This window comes from Theropithecus gelada, chromosome 3, assembly GCF_003255815.1.
Source record: "Theropithecus gelada isolate Dixy chromosome 3, Tgel_1.0, whole genome shotgun sequence".
Taxonomy (NCBI): Eukaryota; Metazoa; Chordata; class Mammalia; order Primates; family Cercopithecidae; genus Theropithecus; species Theropithecus gelada.
The window spans coordinates 176,345,565-176,362,405 of NC_037670.1; the positions used below are offsets into that span (position 1 = coordinate 176,345,565).

At 38.7% G+C, this 16,841-nt stretch overlaps 1 protein-coding gene across 1 annotated transcript in view; it reads right to left on the minus strand.

The window, feature by feature from the left end:
- The window catches only part of KMT2C (lysine methyltransferase 2C), a 199,030-nt gene that overhangs the window by 166,756 nt on the left and 15,433 nt on the right, over window positions 1-16,841 (minus strand). Inside the window, exons 3-4 of the mRNA XM_025378764.1 lie at window positions 14,342-14,490; window positions 12,512-12,621 (exon numbers count right to left, since the gene is read on the minus strand). Coding sequence (XP_025234549.1) covers window positions 12,512-12,621; window positions 14,342-14,490 — 259 coding nt within the window. The remainder of the gene's footprint in view (window positions 1-12,511; window positions 12,622-14,341; window positions 14,491-16,841) is intronic.

Here is a 16,841-nt window from a genome sequence, read left to right on the forward strand (position 1 = left end):
AAAATAATCAAAACTGACCCAGAACTTACAGAGATGTTAAAATTTGCAGAGGAGGACATTAAAACTGTTTTTATACGTGTATCCCATATAATCAAAAAGTTAAATAGAGACATGGGAGATAAACAAGAAAAGCCAAAATCAAACTTTCAAAGACAAAAACATTTGAGATGAAAATTACATTGGATGAACTAATGCAGATTAGAAATTGCAGAAGATTAGCAAACTTGAAGATATAAGAACAGACACCAGCTAAAGTACAAAAAGAAAAAAAAATCTTTAAAAATGATTTTTAAAAAGCATCAGTGAGCAGTCAGGCAGCTTCAAATGGCCTAATATACAGGTAACTGGAGTCCCCAAAGGAGAGAAAAGAGGAAGAGAAAAAAATACTTGAAGAAATAACTGCTGAAAACTTTCTAGCCATAACAAGAACTATTAACTCACAGATCCAAGAAACTCAGCAAACCCCAAGCACAAGAAACATGAAGAAAATTAGACCAAGGGATAACATAATCAAACTGTTCAAAATCAGGGAAACATTATTAATAGCAGCCATATAAAAAGACATGTTACCTATAGAAGAACAAAGATAAGAACAACATCAGATTTCTTATGAGAAACAATGCAAGTGAGAAGACAGCAGCACATCTCTAAAGTTCCAGAAGAAAAAAAGCCAACTAGAATTCTATGCCTGGCAAAAATATCTTTCAAAAATGAAGATGAAATAAAGGCACATCTGAAACATAAATAATGAAATAATTCATCAACAGGAGACCTTCACTGCAAGAAATCTTAAAGGATATTCTCCAGAAAGAAAATGATGTCAGATGAAAATCTGGATCAATACAAAGAATAAAGAGCACCAAAGTGGTAACTATATGAGCAAACATCTTTTAAATTTTTTATTATTTAAATCTCTAACAGATATATATTTAATAAACAGCAAAAAATTAGAGTTTATAACATATGTAAAAGTCAAATGCATGGCAGCAATAGCACAAAGTGCAGGAGGGAGGAAAAGAAAGTAAATGAAGGAACGGTTTTATTATTGATGAAGTGTACAATATTACCTGAAGGTAGACCTCTGGAAATGTACACTACAAATCTTAAAGCAACCACAAAAATAATTTTTAAAAATAGGTGAAAGTAATAAAAAGAGGCAAACTGGACTCATAATAAATAATGGAGGCTGGGCGTGGTGGCTCACGCTTGTAATCCCAGCACTCTGGGAGGCTGAGGTAAGCAGATCACGAGGTCAGGAGATCGAGACCATCCTGGCCAACATGGTGAAACCCCACCTCTACTAAAAATACAAAAATTAGCTGGGTGTGGTGGGGTGCACCTGTAATCCCAGCTACTCCAGAGACTGAAGCAGGAGAATCGCTTGAATCCAGGAGGCAGAGATTGCAGCAAGCCGAGATAGCGCCACTGCACTCCAGCCTGGCAACAGAGCAAGACTCCATCTCAAAAAAAAAAAAAAAAAAAAAAAGTAAAAGAATGCAAGAAGGCCAGGTGCAATGGCTCACACCTGTAATCCCAGCACTTTGGGAGGTCAAGGCAGGAGACTCACTTGAGCTCAGGAGTTTGAGACCAGTCTGGGCAACACAGTGAGACCCCATATATAAAAAACTAAAGTAGCTGGGTGTGGTGGTGCACAACTGTGGTCCCTGCTGCTGGGAGGCTGAGGTAGATCACTTGAGCCTAGGAGGTCAAAGCTGCAGTAAGGTATGATGACACCACTGCACTCCAGCTTGGGTGACAAAGCAAGACCCCATCTTGGCAGGTGGGGGATGCAAGGAAAATGATGCAAGGAACAGATGTAGACAAACAGAAAACATATAAGAAGACAGTCATATTAAACGTACATGGTCTAAATACCCCCAATTAAAAAGCAGAGATTTTTAGACCATGTACATTTAATGTGATTGTCTCTTATATGTTTTTATCAGATAAATAAAACTATTGCCTTCAAGAAACACAAGTTAAATACAAAGATGCAAACAGGTTAAAATAAAAGGATGGAATAATATACGCCATGCTTACACTAGTCAAGAGAAAGCTAGAATGGAAATATTAATATCAAGCAAAGCCTATTTCAGAGTTAAACACAAAATTTTTCCACTACTTGCAGTCAAAAGTATCGTTAACACTCTCTTTGCACTCTGCTCAAAGCTACAAAGTTCTTTTGTATAAACATTAGAACACTTACCACAGCCTGCCTATAATGGAGAATAATTTAATGTTATAGACTATACAACACTCATACTACAGCCCATGAGACAGAAATATGGAGCATTTGAGACACCTTCCAATTATATTATAAAACTCTATGCAAACAAAAATTAACAAAGCAGATCTGAGACTATTATATTATCCTGTGAAGGAGGGTCTGTGTGTTTGCACAGCTGGTCCTAGGCTGGCTTCTGAGAACTTGATTTTCAGGAGGGTTCCCTAACTGATAATCATGGTTTACTGTACCTAGGCTATGGAAATAATGTGGCTTATCCTATTCTTTTTATGAGACTGGAAATTTCACACATGCTAGGCAGAGAGTATACCTACATGACCAGCCTATATAAAAACTGTGAGTTTCTTCGGCAGTCACATATGTTGCTGTATTTTCATTAAGGGGAAAGAAGGTAGTCTGTGTGATCCTTATGGAAGGCACAGCACATAAGGAAGCCTGTACATGAATTTTTCCAGACTCTGTCAGTGTTTTTTTCCATTGAGATCTTTCTACTATATATCCATACTATGTTACAGTAATAAATCTTAGCCATTACAACTCTAAGCTGATCCCATGAGTCCTTCTAGCAAATCTCCAAACATGGAGGCAGTCTTGTGGACCCCTGACACAAATATAGGGTTGTGATCTCTTAAGGTTTATCCTTCCTCTTAAACTATAAAGGGCTGGCCGGGCACAGTGGCTCACACTTGTAATGCCAGCACTTTGGGAGGCCGAGGTGGGTGGATCATGAGGTCAAGAGATTGAGACCATCATGGCCAACATGGTGAAACCCCATCTCTACTAAAAATACAAAAATTAGCTGGGTGTGGTGGCACACGCCTGTAGTCCCAGCTACTTCCAAGAGGCTGAGGCAGGAGAGTCACTTGAACCAGGGAGGTGGAGGTTGCAGTGAGCCGATATCGTGCCACTGCACTCCAGCTTGGTGACGGAGCGAAACTCCATCTCAAAACAAAGAAAAAACCTATAAAGAGCTAGGCGCAGTGGCTCACGCCTATAATACTAGCACTTTGGCAGGCCCAGGTGGGAGAATTGCTTAGGCCCAGGAATTGAGAGCAACCTGGACAACAGAGCAAGACCCTGTCTCTTTAAAAAAAAAAAAAAAGAAAGAAAGAAAGAAAGAAAGAAAAGAAAGAAAGAAAAGAAAGAAAAGAAAGAAAAAGAAAGAAAGAAAGAAAAGAAAAGAAAGGAAAGAAAGGAAAGAAAGGAAAGAAAGGAAAGAAAGGAAAGGAAAGAAAGGAAAGAAAGGAAGAAAGGAAGAAAGGAAGAAAGGAAGGAAGAAAGGAAGAAAGGAAGAAAGGAAGAAAGGAAGAAAGAAAGAAAGAAAAGTTGGCCAAGTGTGGTGGCTCACGCCTGTAATCCCACCACTTTGGGAGACCAAAGTGGGCAAATCACAAGGTCAGGAGTTCGAGACCAGCCTGGACAACATGTTGAAACCCCATCTCTACTAAAAAAAATACAAAAAATTAGCTGAACATGGTGGCGGGCACCTGTAATCCCAGCTACTTGGAAGGCTGAGGCAGCGGAATCACTTGAACCCAGGAGGCAGAGGTTGCAGTTAGCCAAGATCACACCCCTGCATTCCAGCCTGGTGACAGTGTGAGACTCTGTCTCAAAAACATAAAAAAGAAGTTAGCCAGGTGTGGTGGCATGCATTTGTGGTCCCAGCTACTCCAGAGGCTGAGGCAGGAGGACTGCTTGAGCCTAAGAAGTCGAGGTTGCAGTAAGCCATGATCGTATTACTGCACTCAGCTTAGACAACTGAGATGCTATCTCTTAAAAACAGAAGTAAAAACAAACAACTATAGGGGAAAATAAGGGATACATACTTTAAGAATTTTTTTTTTAATTTACATGGAAAAACACTAGGATTCTACAGAAAATAAAACAGTATTAAATAACACTATTTATAAAATAGATATAGCAAATTACCTTACATAAAGATCCAAGTCAGTCACTTAAAAGATCTTACATAAAAGTGCTTTCCATTGGTTCGAGGAGAGACTTTTACTATATGCTGTTCTTCCATTTTTTTAGACAAATTACATTTAAAAGTTTAAATTTGCTTATCTACATTCTTAATGTAAATTGCCACCTTACTATAGGAAAGCTATTTTTGTTTCTGCAGTCTACAAAAAGAACAAAAATATTAAAAACATACAACTCTTCTCACAGAACTAAGTTGGTTTTACACAAAGACATCTGGCACAAAATACAATGAAATTTTAATACAGAATTACAGCAGGGGATGAGTGTAGAGAAGGAAGAGATTACCAATTCTAAGAGGGAAGACAACAGAAGTACTTTTTATATGTCTTATTTTAAGAGTAAAACTTTTTTTTTTTTTTTTTTTTGGAGACAGAGACTTAGGCCAGAGTGTAATATAATGATCTCAGCTCACTACAACCTCTGCCTCCAGGATTCAAGAGATTCTCCTGCCTCAGCCTCTCGAGTAGCTGGGATTGCAGGTGCATGCCAACACAGCAAGCTAATTTTTGTATTTTTAGTAGAGATAGGGTTTCACCACATTGGCCAGGCTGGTTTCAAACTCCTGACCTCAAGTGATCAGCTTGCCTCAGCCTCCCAAAGTGCTAGGATTACAGGCATGAGCCACGTGCCCAGCCAACACTGAACATTTTATTCAGAACTAGTTAAGAAAACAGAAATATATGTTGGGGGTTTATGGACTACTTCCTTTTGGGGGGCAGTACTGGGAATACAAGAGAAAGGAGATTGATTGATGGATGGATTGATTGATTTAGAGAAGGAGTCCTGCTTTGTTGCCCAGGATGGAGTGCAGTGCCACCTCCTGGGTTCAAGTAATTCTCCTGCCTCAGCCTCCCAAATAGCTGGGATTACAGGTGTGTACCACCACATCTGGTTAATTTTTATATTTTTTTAGTAGAGACAGGGTTTTGCCATGTTGGCTAGGCTGGTGTCGAACTCCTGACCTCAGGTGATCCACCCACCTCAGCCTCCCAAAGTGCTGGGATTACAGGCATGAGCCACTGTGCCTGGCCAAGAAACGAGCTTTAGATAAATAAAATGATTAAACATTTGTAGCATGTAGAATGAAACTATTCCCTCAGTAATACTCAAATTATCCATATTTCCAAGATGTTGGTAGCACCCCGAGAGCTTCAAAAGGGAAATTAAAAGAAAAACACCGTTAGCCTTCCTGAAACACCGATTCACTGTTTGCCATATTCTTTTCTCTAGTAAAAGATGAATAAAAATTTCCCCTGGAAAAACTAAAAACAATCTGAGGTATATTTCAGAAAAAAACAAAACTGCATGATAAAAATGCCATGTAACAACTGAGGAAATTATTTTAAATATATTAACACAGGACTATCGACATTTTAAGCTGTGTAGTTTTTGGTGTGGGAGGCCGTCCTGTATATTGTAGAATGTTTAGTGGCAGCCCTGACGTCTACCCAATAGAGGCCAGTAGGACCTACCTCCTCATTCAAGCTAATGCACTAAATTTTGCCCTTCATTGACAAAACCCATTAATGCATGTATTTATCCCATTAGTGACTCTCTTGTGTTCCAGGTACTTTGCTAGGCACCAGAGAAAATATTATAAAGCAAAACAGCTATTTTCCTCACGCTCATGGTGCTTACAGCCATGGTGGGAAAAATCCATAGAAAAAGACTCACATACACAAATGGAGACAGAAAAAAAACTCACACAAACAAACGTTGCCAATGTTGTTAAGTTACATAAAGGAGATATGCATGGCTGCGTATGGTGGCTCATGCCTATAATCCCAGCACTTGGGGAGGCCAAGGCAGGCAGATCACTTCAGGCCAGGAGTTCAAGACCAGCCTGGCCAACATGGCAAAACGCTGTCTTTACTAAAAACACAAAAATTAGCCAGGTGTGGTGGTGCACGCCTATGATCTCAGCTACTTGGGAGGCTGAGTGGTGGGAGGATCACTTGGGCCCAGGAGGCAGAGGTTGCAGTGAACTGATACTGCACCACTGCACTCCAGCCTAGGAGACAGAGGGAGACCATGTCTCCCAAAAAAAACAGAAGACATACATATTCCACTGAGAATGTATAATAAAGCTACATACTCAAACATTTCTTATTAAAAGATGTGCACAACCAAAATATTTACGAAGTACTGCAACCCCTCATCTGAGCTTTATAGTATCTCATTCCTTTCCATTTTCTTATATTAAAAAGCCTAATTCTAACTTGGGTTTATTTTAATATCTAGTTTCCATGGCTCTCATAGGTTTTAAAAAACAGGTTCTCCCCAAAAGTAAAATAATCTAATTAGAAGTAGTACATGATTTCCACAATCATTTTTGAATCTCAACCAAAATTATCAAAATTGAAGCAAATAAAATTTCACCCTAATAAAAATATTGAATTTTTAATAAGTGGGCTTAAAACAAACCAGAGCTCTTTAGAATATTTTAAACAAATCAGAAAATTCCATGTTCAAGTTTTTTAAGATGACAAACATGAGTTTTTTGTTCTGTTTTTACAACCTTCACTATTTCTGACAATAAAATATCAACATAAATAGTTCAAAACATCTGTTTTCGAAATGTTCAACCCCCCAGGACATGTTTCTTTGAAAAGTCACTGCATTCTCAATGTTGAAATGTCAACTTTATCTTGAAGGGGCAGGTTAAGTGTTTGTTTTCTTTGAAAATAGAGCTAGGTATCAGAATATACTCAGCTACATGTCAACATAAGAAAGATCAGCAAATTTAATTTTTTATTTTTTATTTTAATAGAGACGAAATCTCACTATGTTGCCCAGGCTGGTCTCAAACTCCTGGGCTCAAGAAATCCTCCCATCTTGGCCTGCCAACGTGGGAGGTGGGAATTATAGGTGGGAGCCACCGCACCTAGCCAAGGTCAGCAAATTTAGAACATCTACCTTTTGGCAAAATATAAATGTCTTCTAAGTTCAATAGCTATATCGCCCCTAGGGAAACTTTTGTGATAGCAGAAATTTTCCTTGGCTCCTCCTTCCCAATCATTTCTGTAGAACTGTAAAGATTTGCTCTATTTAGAGATTAAGTATATAAACTTTCATGTAATTAGCCACATTGATAACCTCCAGTAACACTTTTGGGTACTTCAAACTTATTTGCTGCCTATGAATGATTCCATGAATGATCTTCAGTGCTATCAATTAGTCTACAAATATTTACTGAGGAATAACCAAACAGAAAAAAACCCTATCCAAATGGCACTACTATACTAGCGAGAGGGAGATGAACAATAAGTAAGATTATTAAGTGAATATACACTCTGTCAGAGGTGATAAGTACGAAAAAGAAAACAAAAAAGCAGATATTACGGGAAGAGAAAGCATTTGGAATCTTTGACAGCAAGCCTAGCAAAGGCCTCACTGTAAAGTCACGCTTGAATAAATACATAAAGGATATGAGGGGACAACTCATGCATTATGAAAGGCCCTGAGGTGGACCTGCGTCTGCGTACTTGAGTAAGACCAACGAGGTCAGTGTGGCTTAAGGAAGTAAATGAAGAGTTATAGTGAAAGATGTCTGAGAAGTACATGTGAGGCGTGGTGAAGATCATGTAGAGCCTTACAGGTTAGTAAAGAATCTGTTTTTTTTTTCCTCAGAATAAATTGGGAAGTCACTGAAAAAGTGTTAAGTACAGCAGTGACGTGACTGGACAATCTATATTTAGTTACATCAGTATGGACTCGTGTACTTATTCTATGGATGAAAATGCAATATTATCATTATTTTTGTGGTTGCTAAAATTGGTCCAGTTCTTAGGAGCTCCTTCAGGTTGGCTGCCGTGCTTTGAACAGGTTTTCATCTTTTTAAGCACTTCGTTACTTTCTGGCACCACAAGATGATCTAGGCTTACCTTATATTTTCTCTGCATCAGTCCTGTAAGGAACTACTTCTCAAGGAGCCCTGGTTCCTTTCATTGAAGAACAATGGTTAGAGACCAAGATCTAAGCACTAGGCATTCTCAATGCTACTGGGGTGTGCCATTTCTATGCCCTCTCAGGGGATAGAAGCAGGAAATATACATATTCAAATTAACTCATACATATGCACACATCTATATTTCTGTATGTCTGTGTAAATATTAAAAACCATGAGTTTATATTCATACTTCTGATCTCATTTCAACACTACAGCATGACCATGACTATACACTTCTTTTTGTCTCAAGACACCATTTTCTACAGTTACTTAGGTGAGTTCTTTCCTTCCCTATCCAATTCTATGTGAATTTTACTATTCCTTTTTGGGTTCTCCTGCATCTGGGTTGGTGGTAATTGCTTATTTGGTCCCCCACATCCTAGTTCGTGGCAACTGCATAGAAGCATGTAAAATAATCCTATGGTTCTAAGAATTAGAGTTATACTAACAAATATACTCTGAGAAGTGCCACTCACATTTCATCCATGCTACACAGATTTCCATTCCCTTCTTCTCCCTCCCACTCCCTATAGGTAACCAATCTCTAGTTTCTGATTTATCTGCATGGCACTCCATTATATGGATGTATGGATGTAACAGCTTATTCAACCATTCTCCTCTGTGTGGGCATTTAGTTTGTTTCCAATATTTCACAAATTAAATAATACTATAATTAATAACATTTAATAATACATAATTTGTATTGTTAGAGGCATATTCAGGATAGATTCCTAGAATAATTGAGAGGTAACTGCATACATAGTTTGTTAGGTATCACCAAATTTCCCTCCAAAAGACGTGTACCAATTTGCATCCGCAGCAGCAAAGAATGAGAGTACGTTTCCCCACAGCCTTTTCAACAAATGTGTTGTTTTATGTTTGAATTTTTGCCAGTGAGACAAGTCTTCCTTTCTTGAGACAAAGTTCTAACTAACCGGTCCATCTTGTGCCTATTTGATAATGAAGAATAATGAACAAAAGCCAGGCGTGGTGGCACACGCCTGCAATCCCAGCACTTCCGGAGGGTAAGGTGGGAGGATTGCTTGAGCTCAGGAGATCGAGACTAGCCTGGACAACACAGCAGAACCTAGTCTCTACAAAAAATTTAGAAACTAGCTAGGCAAGGCGGCGCATGCCTGTGGTCCCAGCTATTCGGGAGGCTGGGGGAAGGATCGTTTGAGCCTGGGAGGCCAAGGTTGCCAATGAGCTGTGATCACGCCACTGCTCTCCAGCCTGGACGACAGGGTGAGACCCTGGAAATAAGGGCGGAAAGAAGAGGAAGGAAGGAAGGAAAGAAGAGGGAGGGAGGGAGGGAGGAAAGGAACGGAACGGAAAAAGGAACGGAACGGGAGGGGGAGGGGGAGGGGGAGGGGGAGGGGAAGGGAAGGGAAGGGGAGGAAGGGGAAGGAAAGAAGAGGGAGAGAGGGAGGGAGGGAGAGAGGAAGGGAGGGAGGGTGGGGGGGAGAGGGGAGGGGAGGGGAGGGGAGGGGAATTGAAGGACAAAACAAACAAAAAACAGTACAAATGGCAATACAAAACTGACCCTCCTGTGAGTTTTGAGTGATTGAATCTAGCGGAGAAGTAAAGGTTTGACAGAGTTACCACTAGGTCCCTTCTAATCCCCACATGGTCTACCTACTCCAAGTACTTAATCTGTATTTAACTTGCTTAGGCCCACCAAATACCAATGCCTAAACAAAGTCAGAAGGGATGCAATGTCTCCTAAGGCCTTGTAATTCCTCTGCTAGTGGTAGGATACAGTCTTCATCTCCAAATACAATTTAATTATTAATCAGGAAGAAAAATGGTAACTTCTGTCCAAAAGGGACAGAGTGAGGCAAGTTTTCTTTTAACTACCTTCCCAGCAAACAGAGGTAGGAAATATGTGTATACATACAAATTCAGACGACTACCTACACCTACATTTCTATACTAAGTATCAAATACTATGAGTTTATATTGATTCCTCTATTTCCAATCCACCACCAAAAAGCTCATTTAGCCTTTGTTACCTTCCCTGTAATACTTTTCACTGTCACAAAATAGCCCAAAATAAAAATTACTTTTGTGAAGTAATTCATAAAAGAGATGGTTTTCACTGAAATATCATTGTCTTAATCCAGCCTCTAAGAATGCTCAGGCTGGGGAAAATACTATTATGCATTAAACTGTTCAAAATTTGATGACATATACACTTTAATGTAAAATTTCCAAAACAAGCACTCTGACTTCACTACTCTTGAGGTCATGGTTACTCATCTACATAAATCAGGTCGTTTTGATAATCCGAGGAAAGCTAATGTTCTAATGATTGAACTATCACTTGAATGTTAAGTCCTTGTCTCAACTATACTTTTGAAAGCTTTGCCTATGTTCTATCTATTAAAGCCCATATAGTTTCTTTTTTTTTTTTTTTGAGACGGAGTCTCGCTCTGTCACCCAGGCTGGAGTGCAGTGGCGCCATCTCAGCTCACTGCAAGCTCCGCCTCCTGGGTTCACGCCATTCTCCTGCCTCAGCCTCCCGAGTAGCTGGGACTACAGGCGCCCGCCACCTCGCCCGGCTAGTTTTTTGTATTTTTCAGTAGAGACGGGGTTTCACCGTGTTAGCCAGGATGGTCTTGATCTCCTGACCTCGTGATCCGCCCGTCTCGGCCTCCCAAAGTGCTGGGATTACAGGCTTGAGCCACCGCGCCCGGCCCCATATAGTTTCTAAGGTCAAAATTTCCAGTTTTAATGTTTCACTGGAAGGGCTGTCTCACTTCTCCCAAAAAAACTGTTAAAAACCAAAAGTGCCGGGCGCAGTGGCTTATACCTGTAATCCCAGCACGTCAGGAGGCCGAGGCGGGCAGATCACCTGAGGTCAGGAGTTCAAGATCAGCCTGGCCAACGTGGTGAAACCCCATTTCTACTAAATATACAAAAATTAGCCAGGTTGGTGGCACAAGCCTATAATCCCATCCACTCAGGAGGCTAAGGCAGCAGAATCGCTTGAACCAGGGAAGCAGAGGTTGCAGTGAGCTGAGATCATGCTACTGTACTCCAGCCTGGGCAATAGAACAAAACTCCTCTCAAACAAAAAAAAAAAAAAAAAAAAAGGGAAGGCCAGGCACAGTGGCTCACATCTAAAATCCTAACACTTTAGGAGGCCAAGGAGAGAAGAGAGGATCCCTTGGGCCCAGGAGTTTGAGACCAGCCTGGGCAACATGGTGAGACCCCATCTCTACATTTTAAGAAAAAAGAAAAAGAAAAGAAATTTGTAGACATCAAAGCAGTATTACTTCATAGAGTTTGCTGTCTTTATAAATGGGAGGTAGCTACTGAATTTGTATTTGTTTCAAAATATATATAGTTTCAAAATTACATGAAAATCACAGGAAAAGCTCTGAAAAATGGAACACTATGCACATATTTGATACAATGCAATGAAGATAAACTGAACTGCCAACCGGACTAAAAAAAATCTTTAATCACTTTTTAAAAAGGTAGTCCACATTACGGACTACTGACCTTCAAATCTTTTCAAATATTTTCTCTCATTTTAAATTATTATCAAATAGTTTTGTCTTAAAAAGTAACCACATGAATTATAAGCATAGTTCAAATTTTTCATTTCTAAAATTTTCATTTCTAATTTAAATGTAAACTACTTATTTTAAAAGATTCAAGTTCACTGAATAACATACTACACTCCAATGGCTTACACAAATTAATTTTTTTTTTTTTAAGGCAGGGTCTCACTCCAGCACCCAGGCTGGAGTGCAGTGGTGCAATCATGGCTCACTGCAACCTCAATCTACTGGACTCAAGCAATCCTCCCACCTCAGCACCCCAAGTTGCTGGGACTACACATGTGCACCAGCATGCTCAGCTAATTTTTGCATGAAATAACTTTTTTTTTTTTTTTTAAACAGCATCTCGCTCTGTCACCCAGGCTGGAGTGCAATGGTGCAATCTCGGCTACCTGCAACCTCCCCCTCCCAGGTTCAAGCAATTCTCCTGCCTCAGCATCCCAAGTAGCTGGGATTACAGGCGACTGCTACCATGCCCAGCTAATTTTTGTATTCTTGGTAGAGAAGGGGTTTTACCATGTTCGCCAGGCTCGTCTTGAACTCCTGACCTCAAGTGACCCACCCGCCTCAGCCTCCCAAAGTGCTAGGATTACAGGTGTGAACCACCATACCAAGCCTAAAATTACTCTTAATAAAAATTAATAATTTCCTATTTTGGGAGCTTTTACACTACAGCAATCATTTAATAATTCTTTCAAGTGAACTTCTGATTAAAGTGAATGTTATAAAACTATGATTTAAATATTTGCTTTGTCTACTTACTTCTGTGCTCCCTGAGACAACAGCTTTGTCCACGTTCACTAACGATGGTTCTTCCATCTGGCATACTCCTAGTGACCACTCCACACAACGGTGATGAGCCCAACAAGTGCCTAAAATGGGAAAAACAAAAAGGAGCAAATGAGCAAACATTAAAAATATTAAAGCTAATAAAGACATAAAACTTCAAAATCAACTCTAATATGTAAATATACAATGGCATCCTATATTTGTGATACCAGTAAAGTGGCCCTCCTAAAAATGTGGACCAACCACTGAGTGCCAATATCAATATGAACCCAAGAACATCTTAGAAATACAGAATCTGTCTGGGCACAGTGGCTCGCTCCTGTAATCTCAGCACTTTGGGAGGCCAAAGCTGGTGGATCTCTTGAGCCAGGGGAACTTGAAACCAGCCTGGCTAACATGGCAAAACCCTGTCTCTACAAATTAGCTGGGCATGGTGGCGCATGCCTGTAATCCCAGCTACTCAGGAAGCTGAGGCACGAGAATCACTTGAACCCAGGGGACAGAGGTTGCAGTGAGCTGAGATCACGCCACTGCACTCCAGCCTGTGCAACAGAGCAAGACTCCATCTCAAAATTAAAACCAAAAAAATGCAGACGTGCAGCTCACAACTGAAATCTACTGAATCAAAAACTCCTGCAGTGAGGCCCAGCAATCTGTGTTTGGTTCTTTTTTTTTTTTTTTTTTTTGGTTTTGGTTTTGGTTTTGAGACAGGGTCTCACTTTGTCACCCAGGCTGAAGTTCAGTGGCATAAACACAGCTCACTGCAGCCTCAACCTCCAGGGTTCAAGCAATCCTCCTGCCTCAGCCTTGCCAAATAGCCAGGACTACAGGCACATGCCTCCAGATCCAACGAATTTTTTCATTTTTTGTAGAGAGAGGGTTTCACGATGTTGCCCAGGCTGGTCTTGAACTCCTGAGTTCAAGCAATCCACCTTCCTCAGCCTGCCAAAGTGCTGGGATTACAGCTGTGAGCCACCGTTCCCTGCCAGCAATCTGTGTTTTAACAAGCCGTCTGGTTATTATGACGCTCATCTGAAGAATCACTGAATTAGTGATTATTTCTTCAACAAACAAAATTAGTTTTTAGTCATTTTATTTAAATATTATATATGTATTTGGTATGTTTCTGGTATCTTTAAAACAAACAAAATATTATTTAGTACTCTGTTACGGTGATATACAAAGGATATGTATAGAAAATAAACTGCACATACACTTCTACTTCCCTCATCCCACAGTGAGAGCACATATCAATGATTATTAACGCTTGAGCCTTTAAATTATCCACCACATAACACCTGAACCACTATCAGTCAATCTGCAGTTCAACTATAAAATGAGATGCACTTTAAATTCCAGTAGCACCATATCATGAGTGCTGAGTTATAATACTGATATAATAAGATAATCTACCTGGCTAAGACCTATTTTCATTCATGCCCAAATAAAACAGACTCAGAATGCCACATTCCCCAAGTTCTCACTTTAAAATTTTCCCCTTTAAAATATTCCTTTTCCTCAATTGTCAGATCTCCATGGCACTGCTATCTACACGAGAATAAATACAAGTATTTTAAAAAGCATCCAGTCTGGTGGTGATACTGTACAGATTTTAAACAAATTAGATAAACCTTATTAGACAATTTATTCTACCTAACCAGGCATATTTAATAATTATTTCTTATAGTATGATTCTAATTATTTCTAGATGAAAGGTATTTATTATTGAGGACATTAATAATGCATTAAAATTAAAATGCTTCCAGAATTAAGAGGCAGTTATTATTGAAAACATGCCCATACCTGTAGAATCAAATAAGGCTTGGACATCAATGGCATCTGGAAGCCCAACCAGACTGAGTTCATCCCACAGTTTACCAGCCTGATCATCTGAAGCTGTCTGGGTGCTTACACTTACACAAGATACTATATTCTGCTGAGGAGATCGTTCTCTGAAAATAAAATAAAATAGCTGTGAAAGTGAAAACAAGCAGAAAATTGTTTCATTTTTAACTGTTTAAATGCAATGTACTGCCAAATCAATTTTAATTTATCAGGCATTAACTGTCATAAACCAACTTTTAGAATTCATCTGTTAGTATTATCCATGGTATAATATTAAACTGGGTTGCCATATTATATAAGTAACAACTAAGCAAAAGAGTCTCCAAACCCATAGGGAAGTATTAGATTTGTTTTTCCATTCTATAATATAATGTTTTTAAAACCGACTCTCATATCCTAGTCAGGAATTGTATTTAACACATGAGTATTTCCTTTTGCTTTACTTAAATGCTTACAAAACAAACTTGATCAAATCAGAAATGTTTAGTTTGCTGTATCTTGACTGAGGACTGCCACAACAGAGGTGGCAGTTAACTATGTAAAGAAAGGATATTTTCCAGGGAAAATGAAAACCCACTACAGAGTGTGAAAACAGAGGCAGGAGGAATGGAATGTATCAGCTGTAGCTTTCTTATGATCCCGTCAACAAATCTCAACAGCTGGTCTGTGGCATGACGTTGCAAGTACTCTCAATCAAAACCGTACATCACAAATTGAAAGTAAAAAGCAAAAAAGAAAATAGCTACCAAAGGTATGTAGAATAAGGAAGATAGTGTAACAGCAAAAACTATAGTCTAAAAAAAGAACATTGAATAAAGTAAACAACGTATGGGAGATTTCAGGCTTTCAAGCTCTAACACTTTAGGTATCATTTAAGACCATTAAATAAATAAAAATGGCTATTGTACTTAATATTAAATATGTGTAATCAGATGACTACCACTAAAACTTAAATCTTCTCCTAATACCATAGTATTTAACCTGATCATAATTCTGGATTAAATCACTATTGAATATAGATCATAACTCACTGCACTTCTGTATGCTGGATATTTATCATGATTCCTATTAAGAGAAAATCAGCACAATGACCAGGGTACTAAACATTTTTATACCTGGAATCATTGAAAGGAAAAAAGTATTAACATATTTCAATAAGTACATTTAAATATCAAACCATATAAAAATAACCAGTAATGTTTTTATGTTCAGCATTAGAAATGCATAGACTTTTTTAAAAAAGGTTTAGCATGCTATGCTAACTTTAAATTCTCATTTTAATAAATGCCCACAGTAAAATGAGAACAAATTCTTTCCTATAAGTATAATCTCTATTCCTACAAATATATTCTCTATTACAAATCATTGTTATTTTAGTTGGAGAAAAAAAAAAAAACAAACAGTTCATCTATAATCACTAAGTGTTGTTTTAACATACTGTTTTGCACTAGTATTTGATGAGAGAAAGGGGTGTAAAAAAACCAAGAGAATGACTAATTTATTATGAATCAGGTCCTAACCAGCAGCTTAATCAAATTCAACCTTTAAGTTTTGAGACTGGTTTGTATGTACATACCATAACAGTAAGATATCAGTGTCAACACTAAGGATGACAGCAGCCCAGCTTAGAAAGAGATATCGGGGCGGATCACGAGGTCAGGAGATCGAGACCATCCTGGCTAACACGGTGAAACCCCGTCTCTACTAAAAAATACAAAAAACTAGCCAGGCGAGGTGGCGGGCGCCTGTAGTCCCAGCTACTCGAGAGGCTGAGGCAGGAGAATGGCGTAAACCCGGGAGGCGGAGCTTGCAGTGAGCTGAGATCCGGCCACTGCACTCCAGCCTGGGTGACAGAGCAAGACTCTGTCTCAAAAAAAAAAAAAGAAAGAGATATCAAGAGGAATCAGCTGAAATGCATACCCCACAAAATTCTAAGTTATAAAACAAAGAGTTTGAAAAAAAAAAATCCTGATTTTTTTAGATAGTGAAAATGAGAGGAAAGACATTTTCAAAATCTCCTTTGTGAAACTGTTTTTTAAATTCGCTATTTAAACTTCATTAGTAACATACATTTTGTAAATATTTGAAATCATTACCAAGCTAAATTAATTGCCTACGCTTAAATGATGCCAAATTTTTAAGTGTACTTCATTAACTGGCATGTTATCATTACTTATTAAGTTGGTAAGCACTAAGTATATATAAAGACTTTCATTTAACAAAGGCTATTTTTATATTATTATCTGAGCTCATGAGAATTTTTCACTAAAAATTAATTTCACTTTTAAAACAAGGAAATGAAACCTATTTCTCAAGACAGGATTTTATATAATTGCCATTATTTAAGGCAGAACATGAGGATATAAGATACAGCCTGATTCAGTCCGTTAAGTTTGCTAATACTAATAAGTTTGCTGGCCTTCTGATTGTTTTATTAAGATGCGTGTACTCTATTGAT